The 17699-nt window shown below is 42.6% G+C and overlaps 1 protein-coding gene across 2 annotated transcripts in view; it reads right to left on the bottom strand.

The window, feature by feature from the left end:
- The window catches only part of LOC146868576 (ficolin-2-like), a 254859-nt gene that overhangs the window by 76056 nt on the left and 161104 nt on the right, over positions 1–17699 (bottom strand). For both annotated transcript variants that reach the window (XM_085611422.1, XM_085611429.1), the window contains exon 7: positions 13569–13698. In XM_085611422.1, the coding sequence (XP_085467548.1) occupies positions 13569–13698 (130 nt within the window). The remainder of the gene's footprint in view (positions 1–13568; positions 13699–17699) is intronic.

Here is a 17699-nt window from a genome sequence, read left to right as displayed (position 1 = left end):
AATTGATTTTGTTAAAATGCCATCTTCTGGGTATTCTTTCAAGCTCCACCCCCGCTACTTCCATTTTAACCACGCATGATCGGAAAAAACATTTTGAATGTATTCGTAAATGATCTAAAAATAGTCTATTCTGGAAGCGGTATTGTATTTTGGCGAAAAACATGAAAAAACTTGTTTCCTAGGATACTGCGAGCGCCATGTGTCTACCAGATCCAGATCCCTTTTACAATTGGCTAGGGCAATGGCCACCTGTGGCTTATTTTGTTTTCAAGTTTTGGTAGAGGAATCAATTAGTGGATCTGGAAGAAAGTTGAAATCTACACCTAGAATGACCTAGCCAATGATATTATTTAGGGCCTGTTTAAGCTGTAGCAGAGGGAGCAGAGTTGAATAGACAACAAAATACGACCCATTGTTGAAATATCCTAATTGCGCTGCTTATGTTCTTAAAGTGGGTTTCCTGCAAAAGTATAATATCTGGGCTGTGACCTCTCAACCAACTTTCTATTGCCTGGGCCTTACTTTTGTTGTTCAGCCCAATAGTGTTAAAAGGGATTACTTTCAGAACCTCTTTACCTGACATTATTTGTTAAGAGCTGCATTATAGTGACTAGTGCTATTGTAAACAGAATAGTAATGTCCCCCTCCCTGGAAAAAGAGTTGCGTGCATTGCTTCACAGTATAACTTTGTTCCATCTAATCAAATATAATAGCTACTAGAATGTGACCCATTAAGATCTAAGGTACATCAAGTGCTCAGAAAGTGACTCAATCATTTTTCCATGGAATAACTCCAAATGCGGCTGAATTAATAACATAGCTTCTGCCTAATACTTTAAAGCGTATCGAATGCTGCAGCTTTAAAGAAGGTGGCAAGTGCAGAAAATATAAAAATGATTAAAGTGCGTCAAGTGCTGCAGTTTAAGAGAAAGTGGCAAATGCAGTTTTAGAAACATTTTAGACTTTATATTCTCAGTTCTGTATGCCATCACATAATTCATCCTATGTGTCCTAACTTGTTTCATCCCAGAGGATATTTAAGCACTTGGGTTTAAACTCTCCTTTTATATTTTGCCTCACCTCCGCTACCCCCACCACCTAAAACTCCTTGTGCCCTCTCTGGAAGACTGATTTGCCCACTATTCCTTCTTCCCCCATCGACCTCTGGATGCCATTCTGTTGCATCCTTTTCTCGCTCCTTCTCCCCCGATCAAAAACTTGAGTTTTGGGCGCCCTCTCGCCTGCCCTAAAGGGCTTTTACTATGAGACTAGCTGAATGAATTGCTCCCCCATTAGCTGACCTCAATCCCTCACTTAATCCAGTTAGACAAGTTCGTTAACATCAATTGAGCTTCCTGAATATCCGTAAATGCATAAAATTGCCCTTTAGCTAGTACTTTAAGCTTGGATTGTGTACTATCGAGGCCTGGCCCCCCTACCCCTTAAGCAGTCAATCATTTTAACAAGCTCTTTTGTTCGCTGTGCTGTTCCCGCTGACATATCTGACAATATTTTGAATTGCGTAATTTCCTTGTGGAGAAGGTCCTCTTAGCGATTGCAGTACTTAGTATTCGTTTCTTGACTCAATAGTCTGCAAAATTGAGTAGTATTGTTTGGGGGAATCTTGCATTCGGGTGTCTCTGTGCAGGAACTCTGTGAGCCTTTGTAATCGTTAATTCCCCTTCCAACTCCCACATGACTTTCTTTAGCATTGTTCCGGCCCATTTGGATACTTGGGCGTCTTCGCTATTGTAATTATTGCTTAAGCTCCATCTGACTCTTGTTTTTCCACATTTCTGATAGTTCTTGCTGAATGTCGGTCAGTTTTTCCTCCAATTCTGAGATGTGGTTTTTGGGGTGTTGGACATATTTTCTTCCAACTTAGGCAGCCTCTCATGTAGTAAAGTGATCACAAGGGCCTGAGAAATCTTTAGACCTCTAATTTCACCCAGTATGGTGATCAACATGTTTTGGATTGAAGACTCTCCCCTCTCCCCCTCTTCTGATCTTCTGCTTAGTGGCTGTTTCGGGTGGCCTTTCTTCATATGTATTCCACTTAGTGTTGCATCGCTTTCTGTGCTTCTGCTGATTGTCTCCCTATGGGTTCTGGTTGGTAATTGAATATCCTGGAGTGATGATGTACCATTAGGGGAGCTTAATGACGACTCAAGCTGAGTAGTTATTTGCGGTTGGGCTAAGGGCTGAGGGCTAACCTGTTCTCTAACGTGAATTCACAAATAGACAATTGGTAGTAGCAATTCCTAAAGGGAAAAACCGCACATCAAGGAGAAAACAGCAGTATAATTGGTAACTAATATAAGCCTGAGTATTGTTCCACACTGTAAAATATCGGGGTGCTAAAATAACTGGGAGCACCTACTATCAAACGGTGCTATCGGCAAGTTGCAAGAACATGCACATTAACATCTCTAAAAACACAGTTGTAGCACACACTTACTAGTCACAAAGATTTCAACAAAAGCATATATCAAATGTATATATGTCCTGACAAAATGTATTGAAGTTCTTTAGTCCACAGGCGAGCATATCTTATTCAGATCATGTATAGGTTTTCAAGGACCATCCACGAATCACATCCATTGAAAAAACTCATTTATTCATGTAAGAAAAATTCCCAGCAGTTATTGAAGCCAACATGTGTTTCGTCTGTACACATCAGTATTCAGACTTTTTCAAGGCAGAATGGATGAAACGTAAGCCAGGGTTCCACAACGCAACGGGTCCTCCTTGTTAGTAGTGTCCAAGTATACACTACTGGTAGTATAATTCCTTGAATAGCTGGCAAGTCCACCTCTATATCCGTAATGTAGTCCTAATAGTGCTGTTAATTGTTGTAGCTGATGTACCAAAACTCAGGAGCCCCCAACTTTGGCCAGTAGTGCCCCACGTAATGTTGTGAACAACGTACCTCTGGCGGCAGAGCAAAATAAACCACTATTGCCGGTCTGGGCCAAACCCTGATAAGTCAGTCCCCTCTCACGCCAGAGTGATTGAAAGACACACCGATCTGTGTGCTTCTCCGTACCACACAGAAGTGTGTTTTCTAACGTGTGTGACGTCTAGTGAGGATGAGACCGGCTTCTGTTGCTTCTATTGTTTTTGAAAAAGTGTATACTGTTTAGGGGGTAGAGCTACTGCTCTAAATGGAATTTGCCTTCTGTGCTTCTATTCTCCTAGTCTCACATTCTACAATGCAAGTTGTATCCAACTGTGGGTTGAGCTGTAGGTCAAGCTGTGGGTTGGGAGCCTCTCCCATGTTGTCTGCCTCCAACATTTTTTCAGTGTCTGAGGTATCCTCCAAATCTGCTTCTCTTTCTGTTTCAAATAGTGCATTGGCGTAGAGCTCCATTTTGTGTTGTGCATTTCTCTGTCCCTTGCCTTTTGTTCTAGGAACTGGTGATGGAGTAGACTGAGCTGGCATTTCATTTTTATTTTTTCTTGTTGTTCTTGACTGTTTTGAGCACATTCTACAGTCTCGCCCACTCCAACCGGTCTAGCCCGGAATGTTGAGTAAATGAAGTGCTGTCTGCCCCTGGAGCAGCTTCAGAGGGGCTCCACGAGCTCCATTAATCTTGAAGGCTTGAAGATTTGAAGGTCACACGAGTCCCTCCCCAGCTGCTTCGTTAGAGTGCCTACCCCCCTGCTTGACTCTCTGTTGTGGCAGCACTCACCTCCAATTCATGGCAATAATATCTTCCACTGGCTCTCTGGCGCTGTAAATTCCATATGGTTCCAGCACCACGGAGGTCTTGCCCACTGTCTCGCTGTCGGCCTCCTTCCCAGTCAACAGTGAATAGCAGGGAGCTGGGGGCCGCGAAAAGCGGTGCTTTGCTAAAACTGTGGCTGACCGCAAAGACAGTGGAGGCCGTAGAGACCGTTACTTTCCCTTCTTGGGCTTCAGCTTTTCCTCGATACCGCAGCTGCACAAAGCCGACAAATTTTCGTTACTTTTTGCCTCACCAGTCACTCTTCAGCCGTGGCTGTGCGCATCGCGTCTCGTTGTCTCGGCATCTCAGCAGAAGAGGAAGCGGGCGGAAGGAGGAGGAAAAGCTGGAGCTCTAACGGCTACATGCGTGGGCTACGTCAGCCGACCCCACGAACAACTAATGCAAACTGAGAAAAACATGGATTTCAGCGTATGATGCAGACAAGACGAACACCTCCAAAGGCGGGTGATAATAGCTTCAGTGCAAGGAGCAGCAGTAGAAAATGGCAAACTCATGGCAGAATGCACCCTTTGTTTCCATCATCAATTGGAAGAATCAAAAGTTCAGCCGGGGAGTAGCAAGATTAGTAGTACTTATGTCTTGTAAAGGGATTTCTTGAAGTGTAGGGAGAGATGACAAGGAACTACCCAGAAACCCTTGTGGCCTACTATAGAGGACTAGCTACATGGTGTAGCTTGATCAAATCAATTGAAACGTGTTTTTGTTCACAACCAGCAAATGATAACAAAATCACAGTTCGAATACCTTGGATGGCAAGGACAAACAACAGTGCACGATATGGTGTGCCAAACTATTTTTTATCTGCAATCTTCTCTCGGACTAGATCTCCAACTTAAGGAATCCAGCCAGAAACCACTGGTTGCACCTTCACTTCATCAGTGGCAGACAGTTTAGAACTTAAATTTGAGTGTTCATCTCGGGAGTCCTGTAATTCCTGTAAGACAATGAAATGTTCATTGATGTCAACGGGCTCATCCTCTCTCAATGTGCTAGAGTTATCAAGATCCAGAAAAAACACAGAAAACCCATAAAGGACTTCATATGGAGTCCGACGTCCCAACAAAGATCTAGGCAGATTATTTAACATCTCTGGACACCATATAGGTGGTGGATCCAACTGCGACCTGAACCTAATACTTTAGCTCTTTAGCATTGCTTAAAGACCTGGGGCCCGATTCACAGAACTAACTTAAGACAAAATCCTAAACTTACTACCATTTTGGTATTCACAGAAGGCACTTACTCATTTTGGTATTCACAGAAGGCACTTACTCATTTCGGTATTCACAGAAGTTAGGAGTCCTAACTTTAGGACTCCTAAATGCCTTGTGTGGAACCGGAAACAGTGTGTGGGTCCTGGAAGGGCTTCCTATGGCTTAGCGGGGGATCAGGGGTGTAGGACCTGGCTTCAGAGGGGTTCATCATGGCCCTCAGGCATGGCGCACTCCGGGCCTCTTTGGAAAGCTCATGCAGTGTGAGCACCCAGGGGCTGCCAGTCTGAGTGTGGCTGTCAAACAGTGTGCTGGGAAGCCCGCCCTCCCCATAGAACTCCTTCATCAAGTGCACCCTCCTATACCATTCTTTAGGAATAGGGGTGGGCGAGTGACGCAACTCTGCCCACTCACGGAACTCAGTGGAATTCCACAGAGTTTTCACGCAACTCCGTGGAATTCCATGTAGTGTAACTCCACGTGCTCCGCCCACCCCTACTCCTGTCTGCAACCACCTCGACCCCCTCTTTCTGATATTTTGTCTGTAGAGCCCTGCAAGGAATGAGAGGCACGTGTATCAAAATACTGATACCTATCATGCTGTTTAATTTTATCACGGTCATGTAAATTATAACGGTTTCCAGATGCTGGTTGGGGAGATCCAGCCCGTGTTTTTGTTCTAGTCCTGTCTTTATTTTTACCCCAGTGTTTTTTGGGGAAAACTCAGGTTTCTGGTTGGATTATCGACTTCTGATTTACCTTTAAGTTGTGGCTTTTTAGGCCTGGTTCTCAAACTATCATGGCCTATAAAAATATATTTGTCAGTGTTTATTTTAGGTAGCTCGCATTCCTGAACCAGGGTGGGAACTGAAGGAAGCCATTGGCGTATTGCCAGAGAAGCTGCCTCCCCTTTGATATATTACCTAAAATAATTGAGGACACGGGGGGGCTGCTTTATGTTCAGTTTGATTCTGTCTAAGCACTTCTAGCAAAACAGCAATTGAAGGAGTACCATGAGTAATGGTATAGTGGGAAGCAAGTAGAGTCCCCAACGTATTACACTCCTCAGCTGAGGGAACCATACCAAGTGGAAGACATATAGTGAGAATTCTACATTTATCCTGGGGTCCTGTATGAGGAAACACTGCCTTACGCTAATCTGTTTTTTGTGCTGCCCAATGCAATATCATCACGTTTATCCATAATGGCATTAATAGTAATTGGACTAATTGCAGGCACAGCTAATTGTGCCTGTCCAGCCTGAGGAGCCCATGCTTGGGCAGTAGTCAATGTATGCATAATGTACTGCATTAGTCATCAATACAGCATGACCAAATGGTTCAAGAGAGCAAGCGTCTCTCGCTGTGTTAAGCAATTTGCATTCGGAATTGGTGTATAACCTGCTAAAACTGGCCCTGTTGCCCCTTCATTCCTGAGAGAGCCCAGTCATATATTTTGAAGTATATGTGGGAGGGCACCTTGGGACCAATTGTGATGTTCCTGGTAAGTAAATGTTTTTTTCTAAATACGTATAGGGTCTATATGCTACTGGTACAGTTGCTTCATCATATGTGTGAAATGTTTGTGAATTAGCATCTACTGCAGGAAAAGCAAACCATAAATAAAAAATTGCATTTATTTGCTTCATGTGCCTCAACCACAAAGGTAACATCTCCACCGCCTTTGGCGACCCATTTCTAGTTAAAATATTAGTTACTGCTTGTCTGCAATTAATAGCAATGACCACAGCTTGTACTGCCATATTAATGAATGAAATTTTAAAAAAGGGAAAAACTATGGGGGAGTATCTTTTTCAAAGACCAAGCTTGATCAACCTTCCTATTAATCTGAAGAGGATAACCTTTATCACCACAAACATCTCCGTATAAAGGCAAAAAAGGAAAACTGAGACCCATTAACTAGGTACCATCTCTAGAACGTTTGTGGCTCCATATGATACGGTTCCTACGAATTTAGTAGGAACGTGTATTAGGTCAACAAAACCTCATAATATAGAGACTTGATCCACTCATTTTATCAGTAAAGGTTGATTTGGCTAGCTCACAGTAACACATCTAAACTCCTAACCTTCCAGAGTTATAGATGTTGTCAATAACCATAAACATGACCACTCTGATTCCCAAGGAAATTTTGGAAACAGATCTAACCCTTTTCGTTTGTCACATTTGCATGCCTAAAGTGTTAGAAACAAAAGAAACAATATTGCATTTTCAATTATTTATTGAAAAGCTCTATTCCTTGTAAATAAAATTTAAACTGCGATTAGTAGACAGATGAAACATATCATTGTTATAAGTATTATGTTAAAAAACACAAACAACAAACAATTTAACCATATTAATTGTTCCTAAGGTTACTCCTATCTATCAGTAGTACTTCTAAACATGAGCATAATGGAGGTATCCTTCTGCCAGACCTAGTTGGAATGATCTAACCCCATACCTTGGTGTAATGTCTCATGAAGTGCGTTAACTAAAGCATGCTGTCTGTCTGTGCAAGCCAGCGCACATCTCTACTAGCACAGTTATCTTCCTTCTTAGGATGAATGTTGGGGTCTGCAGGGCTGAATCTCATTCACAGCTCTCTCAAACATTCATGATAACTGAGGTGTGAAGTGCCTCTCTCTGACTTAAACACTGGCAAATAATAAAACACCGGTCTTATCACATTCTGCTAGAGATGCAGAATAACAATGTTACTTAGTCTGAAGGGATAAAGTAATCTCCTACAAACACATAATAACAAGGACATCATGTTCTGATATGTGTGTACCTGGAACTAACTGGAGAGACCATAAAACAACGTCTACTAAAAATAAATGTGTGAGTAGCATATTCTCATGTTAGTAAAAACAAAGGTACAAACCACCATCTCTAAAATATAATCCCTACAATATTGCAGCCAGTAAATCTGATTGTATGTTATCCATAAATTATAATCCCTAATTCCTCAAAACTACTGAACAGATTAACATTAGATCACCAAAAGCATGTGTTCTGGGTAAAGATCTAGCTTTCTGCCAAATATGGTGTAAATCCTTTCTGTTTGGTTGTAGCACTGTTCACTTTTACTATGGGAAATTTTACAGGGAAAATGTGTTTTGGGAATCCCCCTTTTTCTCCACTCCTACTTCACAGACCACCCCAAAATGTTTCACAATGAGCTCAGTTAGCTTATCTTTTCTTGTCTTGTGAAACGTTTTGTGAAGATTCAACAAACAGTGCCAAAGTAATTAGCAAACCAAAACAATCTATTTCCTATGGAACCTTCTCTTGACTATACCTACACAATGGGGTCTGCCAAAGCTTACACAGTACTTTCAGGTAACTGAGTTTATTGATTCAGAGAGGCACAGATTTAGGGGCCAATTACGATATTGTCCGGAAGCTCTTCCAACCGAATGGGGCTCTGCGAGTCTGACCGAACGATTAGGAGACTTCCGGACATCATTCATTTGGACTCCTATTGACTTCAATGGGAGCCAGTGTTCCGAACGAGAACACTGGCTCCCAATGACAAAAGGAGTGATTGGGGAAAACCTTGCACCTGTGGCGCCTGCCACACTGTGCATGCATGGGAAGGGGGACCCATGGGTACCCCCATGGGCCTGATTTGGAGGGCCTTGGGTGAAGGGGGGCCTTCTATGGACCCCCAAAGTCAGATTATGACAGCTGATCCGTGTCAGAACAACCGAGTTGGAAAGGCTGTCCGAATGTGACATCCTAATCACTTGTCTGGAAACACGCTCCATAGACCGCTATGATTAGGTTCCGACCAACTCGGTTACTCCCAATGCCTTTCGGAACGAAGTCGGTCTAAACACTTTCCAGTCATTGTAATTGGTCATTGGGAAAAGTGTCCGAGTTGGTCGGAAAGGCGTGTTCCGAATCGGATTCAGAAGATTCGACATCGTAATCGACTCCTTAGTGTCTATTATTTTCTTATATACAATAATGTCTGCCAGAAAATTTTTATAGGGCAACAGGGGAAGCAGGGGTTACTGAGCCCAACCGTACTGGTTGAGGCCTTTTACTACTGATGTCCCTGGACCCGTCCTACTATGGTTCCTGATCAACTGATCCAAGTACCCCTTCTGCACTTGACTGTCAGTGGTAGCTGTGGTTGAGCAGTCAAAGCTCCCTTAGGGGATGTAGATACAGGTCAGTGAACACAACTAATTTCTTAAACTGCAAACAGTACAAAGAATAAATCAATGTCCAGCCAAATGCTTGGTTTTATTAGAAAAAGTGGTATTTATTTCTAACTCTACACAGGCAAAAAATGCAACATCCAAATGCAACAACACAATCCCCCTTGAGGTCGGGACTCTAGTAGTTGTCAGATGAATCCCTGACTCACCCCCCATTGTGTAATGTGTCCTGGGTTATTCTCCATTCACTGGTGGTTGTATCAGGGAATGCAAACTATTAGGCTATGCCCAAGAGGTCTCCCTTTTGACCCTTTAGAAACTTAGCCAAAAGTGTCTATGGTGCTTCAGCACAGATAGCAGTGAGTTCCCCTGGGGCCCGACTGGTCCAGGTCTTGCCTTGCCCACTCTTGCAGCACTGAATAGTTCAACAATGCAGCAGGCACCTTCAAACGTGCACCACTAAGTCCTGCTCTGTTGCGGAGAGGGGGGCTGATTGCGGCTCACGCAGCTGCTCTCTGCGGTGCAGGCTCTCTCTCTGGAATGCCACTGCTGGAGGTCTCTCAGATGTCAAAGCAGCTCTCTGCTTGCAAAGAAGCAGTAAGTTGACTTTGTTCAGAGAGGGTGGGGAATCCTTTTCATCAGCTCCTGACCAGCACCAGCGCTAATGCCTTTTATACACAGTGGCTCCTGCAGTCCTCTGCGGTGAGTTGGGCTAGTTGCCTGGCAGCACGGGTCCAACCCACGAGTCATAGCCTCAGTCTTTACTTTTGGCATTAGCTCAAATCCATGGTAGCATTGATACTGGCAGCCCCTTCTGGCATATGAGGTTGCCGTGGTACGTGGTGACATGGGCGCAGGCTCTTTCAGCCTCAGCACCCTGGCCCGGACAGTCACAAGTCTTGGCACTCCTTGAGATGGTACTTTATCGGTGGCCCCTCTGGCATACTGGGTTACTGCAGCATGGCAGTACGGGTGTAGCAAGACCTGCACAGTGCTCAACACAAGGCTCAGTGTACAGCGGCCTTCTACTAGCATACCTGGGTTGCTGAAAACAATCTTGCACACAGGTAATGGCCCGATCAGTGCTCAGCCAAATCCCCACACCTCGCACAGGGAGTCTCACAGTAGAACTCCCCATTGGACCTTGCTCCCTCCAACACTCTTCTCTTCCTCACAGGGACCACTGGTCTTGGCAAGCAGGCAGGCAGGCACTGATGCTCCAGGCTCCCAGGGCAGGTGGTCTTGGGCTCCCTGGGTAATGTCCCCTCACCCAGCGGGGAGACTGATAGGCCTTGGCCCCCAGTTCAGCTCACAAGCTGAAGTCTTACAGAGCTTCCTCTTCTCACACAACCCATCTGGCAGTTTTGCAGATGACACATTTTTGGAGACTCAACCTTTCTTTCTTATAGCCCTTTTCCAGAACCAAATGTAATTGAGGGTCTGGGCCTTTGAAGTTTTATGTTGGGGTTCTGCTTCTTTTGAAGTGGGCACTTCTCCTTTTGTTCTTCCTTCATTACGAGGTCTACAGCAGGCATGACTCCAAACCTGATTGTCCACAACACAATTCATGGGAGTGACCACAGTTCACACCTGGATGCCATCCACAGTGATATGTACATCAAAAGGTTAAACCCAGACCCCGACCCCTATTCATTACATTTCCCTTAGTAGCCCCAATCTCCCTTCCTGAGATATGTCCAGGCCTCTTCCTTGTGATCTGTCACTGAATCAAAGAGTCTATTCCTTTTCTCTCCAGTGTGTCTCCACCCAGCTTACAGGGATGTAGCAACGATACACAAATCTGTCTGGGAATTCCTCTCCTCCTCATGTCTTTAACAAAATAGAAGAGTCCTCCTTACAATGTATCATTGCAGGCACACTTCCTCAGTGTACTTTTTCAGATCACTTTGGGCCCAGCACTGTTAACTCTATAAATTGCACCCTTACAAGTACGCATGTTTAACTATGGTGTGCTATTTACAAACACACACACACTGCCAGTGCACACACTTACTATGTGCACTGCACAACACTTCACCCATCATGTATTGTACTCCACACAGCACACATGCATCAAGCACAGGCTTTTAACACGCACACCCGGCGCAGCCCCACATCTCTCATGTAACTTATTCTTCTCAGGCATACATACAACCAGTACATGTTCTAGCCACACATGCACTGCACAGTACTGCTCCATACTTGTACTGTACCCTTTGCAGGCACACATACAACAAACGCAGAGCCACTACTCCTGCGCTATGCAGCACTCCACATCTACATGATGTAGGCCAAGGGTGAGTTTAGCAAACAGAAGTTGAACCTTTCAAAAAAGGTGAGTGAGCCTAAAGGTCTCAGTCCAGTGATACAGGTTAAAAAAGGTCCCTTTTACGACTACTGATCACTGCACTGTATACTGCTGCCACTGTGCTCGTGCTGCTTAACTCCTGGTGAAGGTGGTAGCCTTCCACCACTATGAGGGTAGCGCTGTGGGCGCCCCTGCCAGTCCAACAAGACCGCAATCCATGAGATAGGACTATGTCATGGTGCACACACATGATCCAAGGTCGCCTATGACAAAAGATCAACATTAGGGATCCAGACAACAGTGTAATTGAGAACTCATGGCGGGGAAACAGGTCTCATACCAAACAGAGGACTTTTCGGCGCTAACAATGTCCATGATGCCTAGTCACCTGTGCTATTTTACCTTTGTGTGAGTTCGAATATGTGACGTTACAACGCATGCCATTACATCGCATGCCGTTGCAAAGCCAAACTTTACCCCGAGTTTCTGTCGGGGGAGCGCTGAAAGTTGGAATAGATTAATTTTCTATTCCAACTTCAGTGTGTGCAACAGTAGGAAAGGTGTTGGAGTTAAATCCAACACCTTTCTACCCACTGCTGCACAGCCCTTTTTCATTGCAACGGCATGCGATGTAATGGCATGTGTTGTAATAGTTGCATTGTAAAGTCTGCTTCCCGTTAGTTCAAGTGTCTCAGTACTCTAATTCATTACACATAGATGCACATGGAGTTCCTTATTATTTAAACCATGCAGTACACACGTTTGAAGTTTGATGATTTACTTGGATTCGAGTTCAAGAATCCGATTCCCACCAAATTCTTTTGTCTGTACTGTATCAATGCCATAGGATTTTATGCTACACTAGTCATCTTCTGTTGTTTGATATAACATTTCTCATTATATAGGTTGTCTCTTTATTGTGCACCGCTCTCAGATGTTCAAATATTCTTTTAAACAGGGGACACATAGTGCTCTTAACGTATTTGAGCCCACAGGTGCTTTCCCAAATGTATACCACAAATGTTTTGTTGTATGTGATGCTGCTATTGATCAGGGTAATTTCTCCTTGCCTGTCTTGATATGCGTTTGTCTAATAAGCAATCTTACATGCAATATTTTTACCACAACCTTTGAAGCCGGAGTCGTTAAAAAAAAATCAATTTTGATTCCGAGTCTTGACGTCAAAGTGGCTTTTAACCAACGTTTTGTGCTGGAGTTCTCCTAAAGGTAATCAAGGCGTGGTTGCTTACTTAGGCTCCAATGTCTGGTCCGTCACATACCAAGTACTATTGTTTCTGGAGTATTTTCCTTATCTTGGGTTGTTCCTTATTAAATATCATGATGATTCTTATTTATTGATCTGCATCAGATGTGTTTATTTTGTTCCTGCGTCCAACGTCATTCTTTTCTTTTCTTGAGCTCTTTCCATCCTTATTTGATTATAGTGCGCTGATACCCCCTTTGGAAAAAAAACTTTTTTCATATCACAGCTTTTTCATTTAAATCTTTTTCACTTAACAGTCCCTTTTAGGTCTGGAAAATTCTCCATAAAGAATATTATTCAAAAGAGTTTTTGGTGAAAACCTTTCCCATGTAAGATGCTGTTTGTTGATGTCTCCTTAGGGAAGAGAGTAGTTTTCAGTTTGTCATTTTCCACATAGATTAGGACATCTAAGAATGGATTTTTTTCATTGCTGATAGTGGACCACATTCACAAAGGTACACTTACAATTTTGTGTAAGTTTACTTTTTTTTGTATTCAGAAGCTATGAGTTAATAGTTAGTTTACTAGTGCAGAGACTCTGGAGTTGGTGCAGAACTTAGCACGTTTCTCTTAGCAGATCTTCTGAGGGCTCTGAATGACTGAATCTGTAATATTTTGGCCTGAAGCTTTTATGATCAATGTTCACCTTTTCTTTCTGGCTTTCTTGATGTATACACATCTGAGCTACTTAATGTTTCTTGTAATCACTAAGTATTAGTTTCCTGTGTATCCGAAGTTTCTATCCTCTTGTGATGCCTTGTTATCATCCACTCTCCCCCCCCCCCCAGTAAAATTACTAATGGAGTGTGAATAATAAGACTGAGCAAAGTTTATTCAAACACAAAACAAGTGATTAATACATTACCATTTGCTGTTAAATAGTGAAGATTGTCGTTCCCTAACCAGAACTCTGTCATCTGGCTGCCAAAGCCATTCTTGTATGTTTTCCAGTCCCGATAGAAATCTACGGAGCCATCCCAGCGTCTCTGGAACACCTGGAAACATTGAGAAGAACACAGGCAATAACTAAATATTCCTTGGCTAGATCCTCACTCCTGCACGTCCACTAAGTTTACTTATTCAAGCTTATTTTAGAAAGATTTAATTAACTTGTGGTTTGAACTGCAATTTTTGTATGTTCCTTCATGACTGGAAGGTGTCTTGATTTACCTGTATTTTCAATGACTGCTTGTTTTTTTGTTTCCTGAGATTTGTGCTCCGTCTCCTTCTTTTGTTTTTGGCGCTTCCGATTTTAGGTCTAGTTAGTTTATATGGTTAATTATTTTATTCATCATCTTTTAGGTACTTCCATTCTATGATAAAAGACAGCTCCCTGCTGGTTTGCTTGATGTTCCTTATTGCTCCTCCTATTTACCTAACTGTCCATTTAATGATGTGGCTGGGTCTGGCTGGGTACCACTGGGTCACAATGCCAGGGAGTCAACTCTTTCTACTTTCATTCTATGTCAGAGAAACTGTCAGAAATCACCTTGTACCATATACTAGGGACTTTGAGGTAAGTTAAATTTGCTATAGATTAACTGGGGTAAAGTGCACAGACTTCTACTGCCAGCCATATAGGGTTCAGCAAGAAAGGCGGGTTTCCTACAGGACAGCTTTCTGAAATGTAATGTCTCCGCTCCTACAGCGAATGTTTCATTATTCGGTCATCGTGGGAGGTATGCTACTATCCTGTAAGGTTGCGTATACCTTGAGGGGGACAACTGTTATAATTAACAAATTATCAACAGTATATATACTACAAGCAACTTCAAAGAAGGATAAAATATTCAATGATTACATTTTGTATTGCAGATATTGTGCACATTTAAACGAATGTATGACGTTACAATGCATACATTTACAGTTTTACATCACAACATCCTTTACAACGCATACATTTACATCGCATGCCCTTACAATGAGTTTTCTAAAACTACATTTACAATGCATTCCATTACATCGCATTATACTTTTACAACGCATACCATTACATTGCATTCAAGGTAAGTTTTGGATAGTGTAGGGTTAAAAATTACTATTCTAACTCCAGGGGCTGCAACAGTAGGGTAAGTGTTGGATAGTGTAGGGGTAAAAATTACTATTTTAACTCCAGGGGGTGCAACAGTAAGGTAAGTGTTGGATAGTGTAGGGGTACTATGCGTTCTAATGGGGGAACAACCTTTACAACGCAACTTTTACAACGCACTACCTTTACAACGCATTTTTTTCAACGCATAATCCATTACAACGCATGACATTACAACGCATGACACTACAACGCATTTTTAAAAACTACCTTTACAACGCATTCCATTACAACACATACTACCATTACAACGCATACCATTACAACGCATAATATTACACTACACTATCCAACACTTACCCTACTGTTGCACCCCCTGGAGTTAGAATAGTAATTTTTACCCCTATACTATCCAACACTTACCCTACTGATGCACCCCCTGGAGTTAGAATAGTAATTTTTACCCCTATACTATCCAACACTTACCCTACTGATGCACCCCCTGGAGTTAGAATAGTAATTTTTACCCCTATACTATCCAACACTTACTCTACTGATGCACCCCCTGGAGTTAGAATAGTAATTTTTACCCCTATACTATACAACACTTACCCTACTGATGCACCCCCTGGAGTTAGAATAGTAATTTTTACCCCTATACTATCCAACACTTACCCTACTGTTGCACCCCCTGGAGTTAGAATAGTAATTTTTACCCCTATACTATACAACACTTACCCTACTGATGCACCCCCTGGAGTTAGAATAGTAATTTTTACCCCTATACTATCCAACACTTACCCTACTGTTGCACCCCCTGGAGTTAGAATAGTAATTTTTACCCCTATACTATCCAACACTTACCCTACTGATGCACCCCCTGGAGTTAGAATAGTAATTTTTACCCCTATACTATCCAACACTTACCCTACTGTTGCACCCCCTGGAGTTAGAATAGTAATTTTTACCCCTATACTATCCAACACTTACCCTACTGTTGCACCCCCTGGAGTTAGAATAGTAATTTTTACCCCTATACTATCCAACACTTACCCTACTGATGCACCCCCTGGAGTTAGAATAGTAATTTTTACTCCTATACTATCCAACACTTACCCTACTGATGCACCCCCTGGAGTTAGAATAGTAATTTTTACCCCTATACTATCCAACACTTACCCTACTGTTGCACCCCCTGGAGTTAGAATAGTAATTTTTACCCCTATACTATCCAACACTTACCCTACTGTTGCACCCCCTGGAGTTAGAATAGTAATTTTTACCCCTATACTATCTAATACTTACCTTAAATGTAATTTAATATAATGCGTTGTAATGGTATGCGTTGTAAAGGTAGTATGCGTTGTAATGGCAATGCGTTGTAAAGGTATTTTTTAAAAATGCGTTGTAGTGTCATGCGTTGTAATGTCATGCGTTGTAATGGATTATGCGTTGTAAAAAATGCGTTGTAAGTGCATGCGTTGTAAAAGTGTGCGTTGTAACGTCATACATCCGTTCTAATGGTATGCGTTGTAATGACATGCGTTGTAGTGTCATGCGTTGTAGTGACATGCAATGTAATGGCTGCTTTCTAGTCACATGCATTGTAAATGATGTTGCGATGTAATGACTGCGTTGTAAATGTAGTGCGATGTAATGACTGCGTTGTAAAGGTTGTTTCCCCTTTTAAAGTATTCCAAGCCTTGATAAAAGGGCTTCACCTAAAAACATATCGGCTCTAGGAGCAGAGAGATTACATTTCTCGGAGCATTACCATATCAAGTTTAAGAATTGCCAAAAGAGGAGTTTTGCTATTACGCCTGGATCACTGTGGATTTATGACCATGGATTGAAGTTAGCTAATTATTGTCCACTAATCTGTACTGTGTTAACGAATAGGAAACCCACGCAAACCTCCTGGCATTGTACATATGTTATCAATATACCAGGAGGGACTGGTATTGGAGGATCAAGTGCCAGGCTACAAGCTCTTATACTAGAAATATTTGAACGCATTTAAAAAAAATTAAAAAAACATCCAGAGTTGGCCATCTTGGTAGTGCACATCCTTGGTTGCCTTGTTTGAAATGGATTTGTGAAAATAAAACAAATCCATTTGGAGATGCCTGACATGCATGTGTGCATCAGCGCAAATGCAGACGCCCATCTTGGGCTGGTCACAAAACCACTTTGAGTGGGCCATCTGCCATTGGTGGGGAATGCAGCAAAAAGGGGCTTGAGAAGGAAGGAACTGAGAGTGATGGGAAGAGGGGAGCAGGGAGATAGGGCATCTTAAATAATGTAAGCTTCACTTCTTCAAGTATAACGCACACATGTAAGAGCCCAACCTCGCCCAGATAACAGGCATAAAGTAAGGGTTTATATCCTTCCAATTCATTTTAGCATTTGTGCTTGATGTAATGTCTTGCAAGTTAGCAACAATGGAACCCTTTTGGCTCCTGATAGACTCTGAAGAGCTGTGACGTAATTGTTAGAGCGGACAGCAATGAAGGCTGATTTAGAATGTTGAGTTTGCTGTTACACGCAAAAGAATTAAGACGTGTTTTCCTAAGCTCCATGTGTGTAATAGCCATTGGTGAGTACCCGGGCTTCGGAGGACGCTACTGTTGCTTTGTATCTCACCTATATAAGTAGCATTTTATGTACACATGCAACTCTTACTGATATACAATGAATAAGCTTTCATATCATACACTTAAGGGGTAATAAAGTTAAGGGGTCCCCACTAACGGACAAAATATAAATATTTAAAGTGGAATCTCAAGTGATTTGGCCTTTGTCACACCACTTTGCTGGGCCCTGGAACATAGGGGATAGCACGCTATGCTGTTGCAAATGGAAGGACATAGTGTACATTACATGGCTCAGCCACTCTACTGCTCTAACCTGGATCCTGACCTAGGACTATGGTTTTCCTCTCCCTTTGCAAGCTTTTGGGGGCCTTTG

The sequence above is a fragment of the Triturus cristatus genome, chromosome 1_2 (genome assembly GCF_964204655.1).
Source record: "Triturus cristatus chromosome 1_2, aTriCri1.1, whole genome shotgun sequence".
NCBI classification, from domain to species: domain Eukaryota; kingdom Metazoa; phylum Chordata; class Amphibia; order Caudata; family Salamandridae; genus Triturus; species Triturus cristatus.
This window is presented reverse-complemented; position numbering and strand designations above follow the sequence as displayed.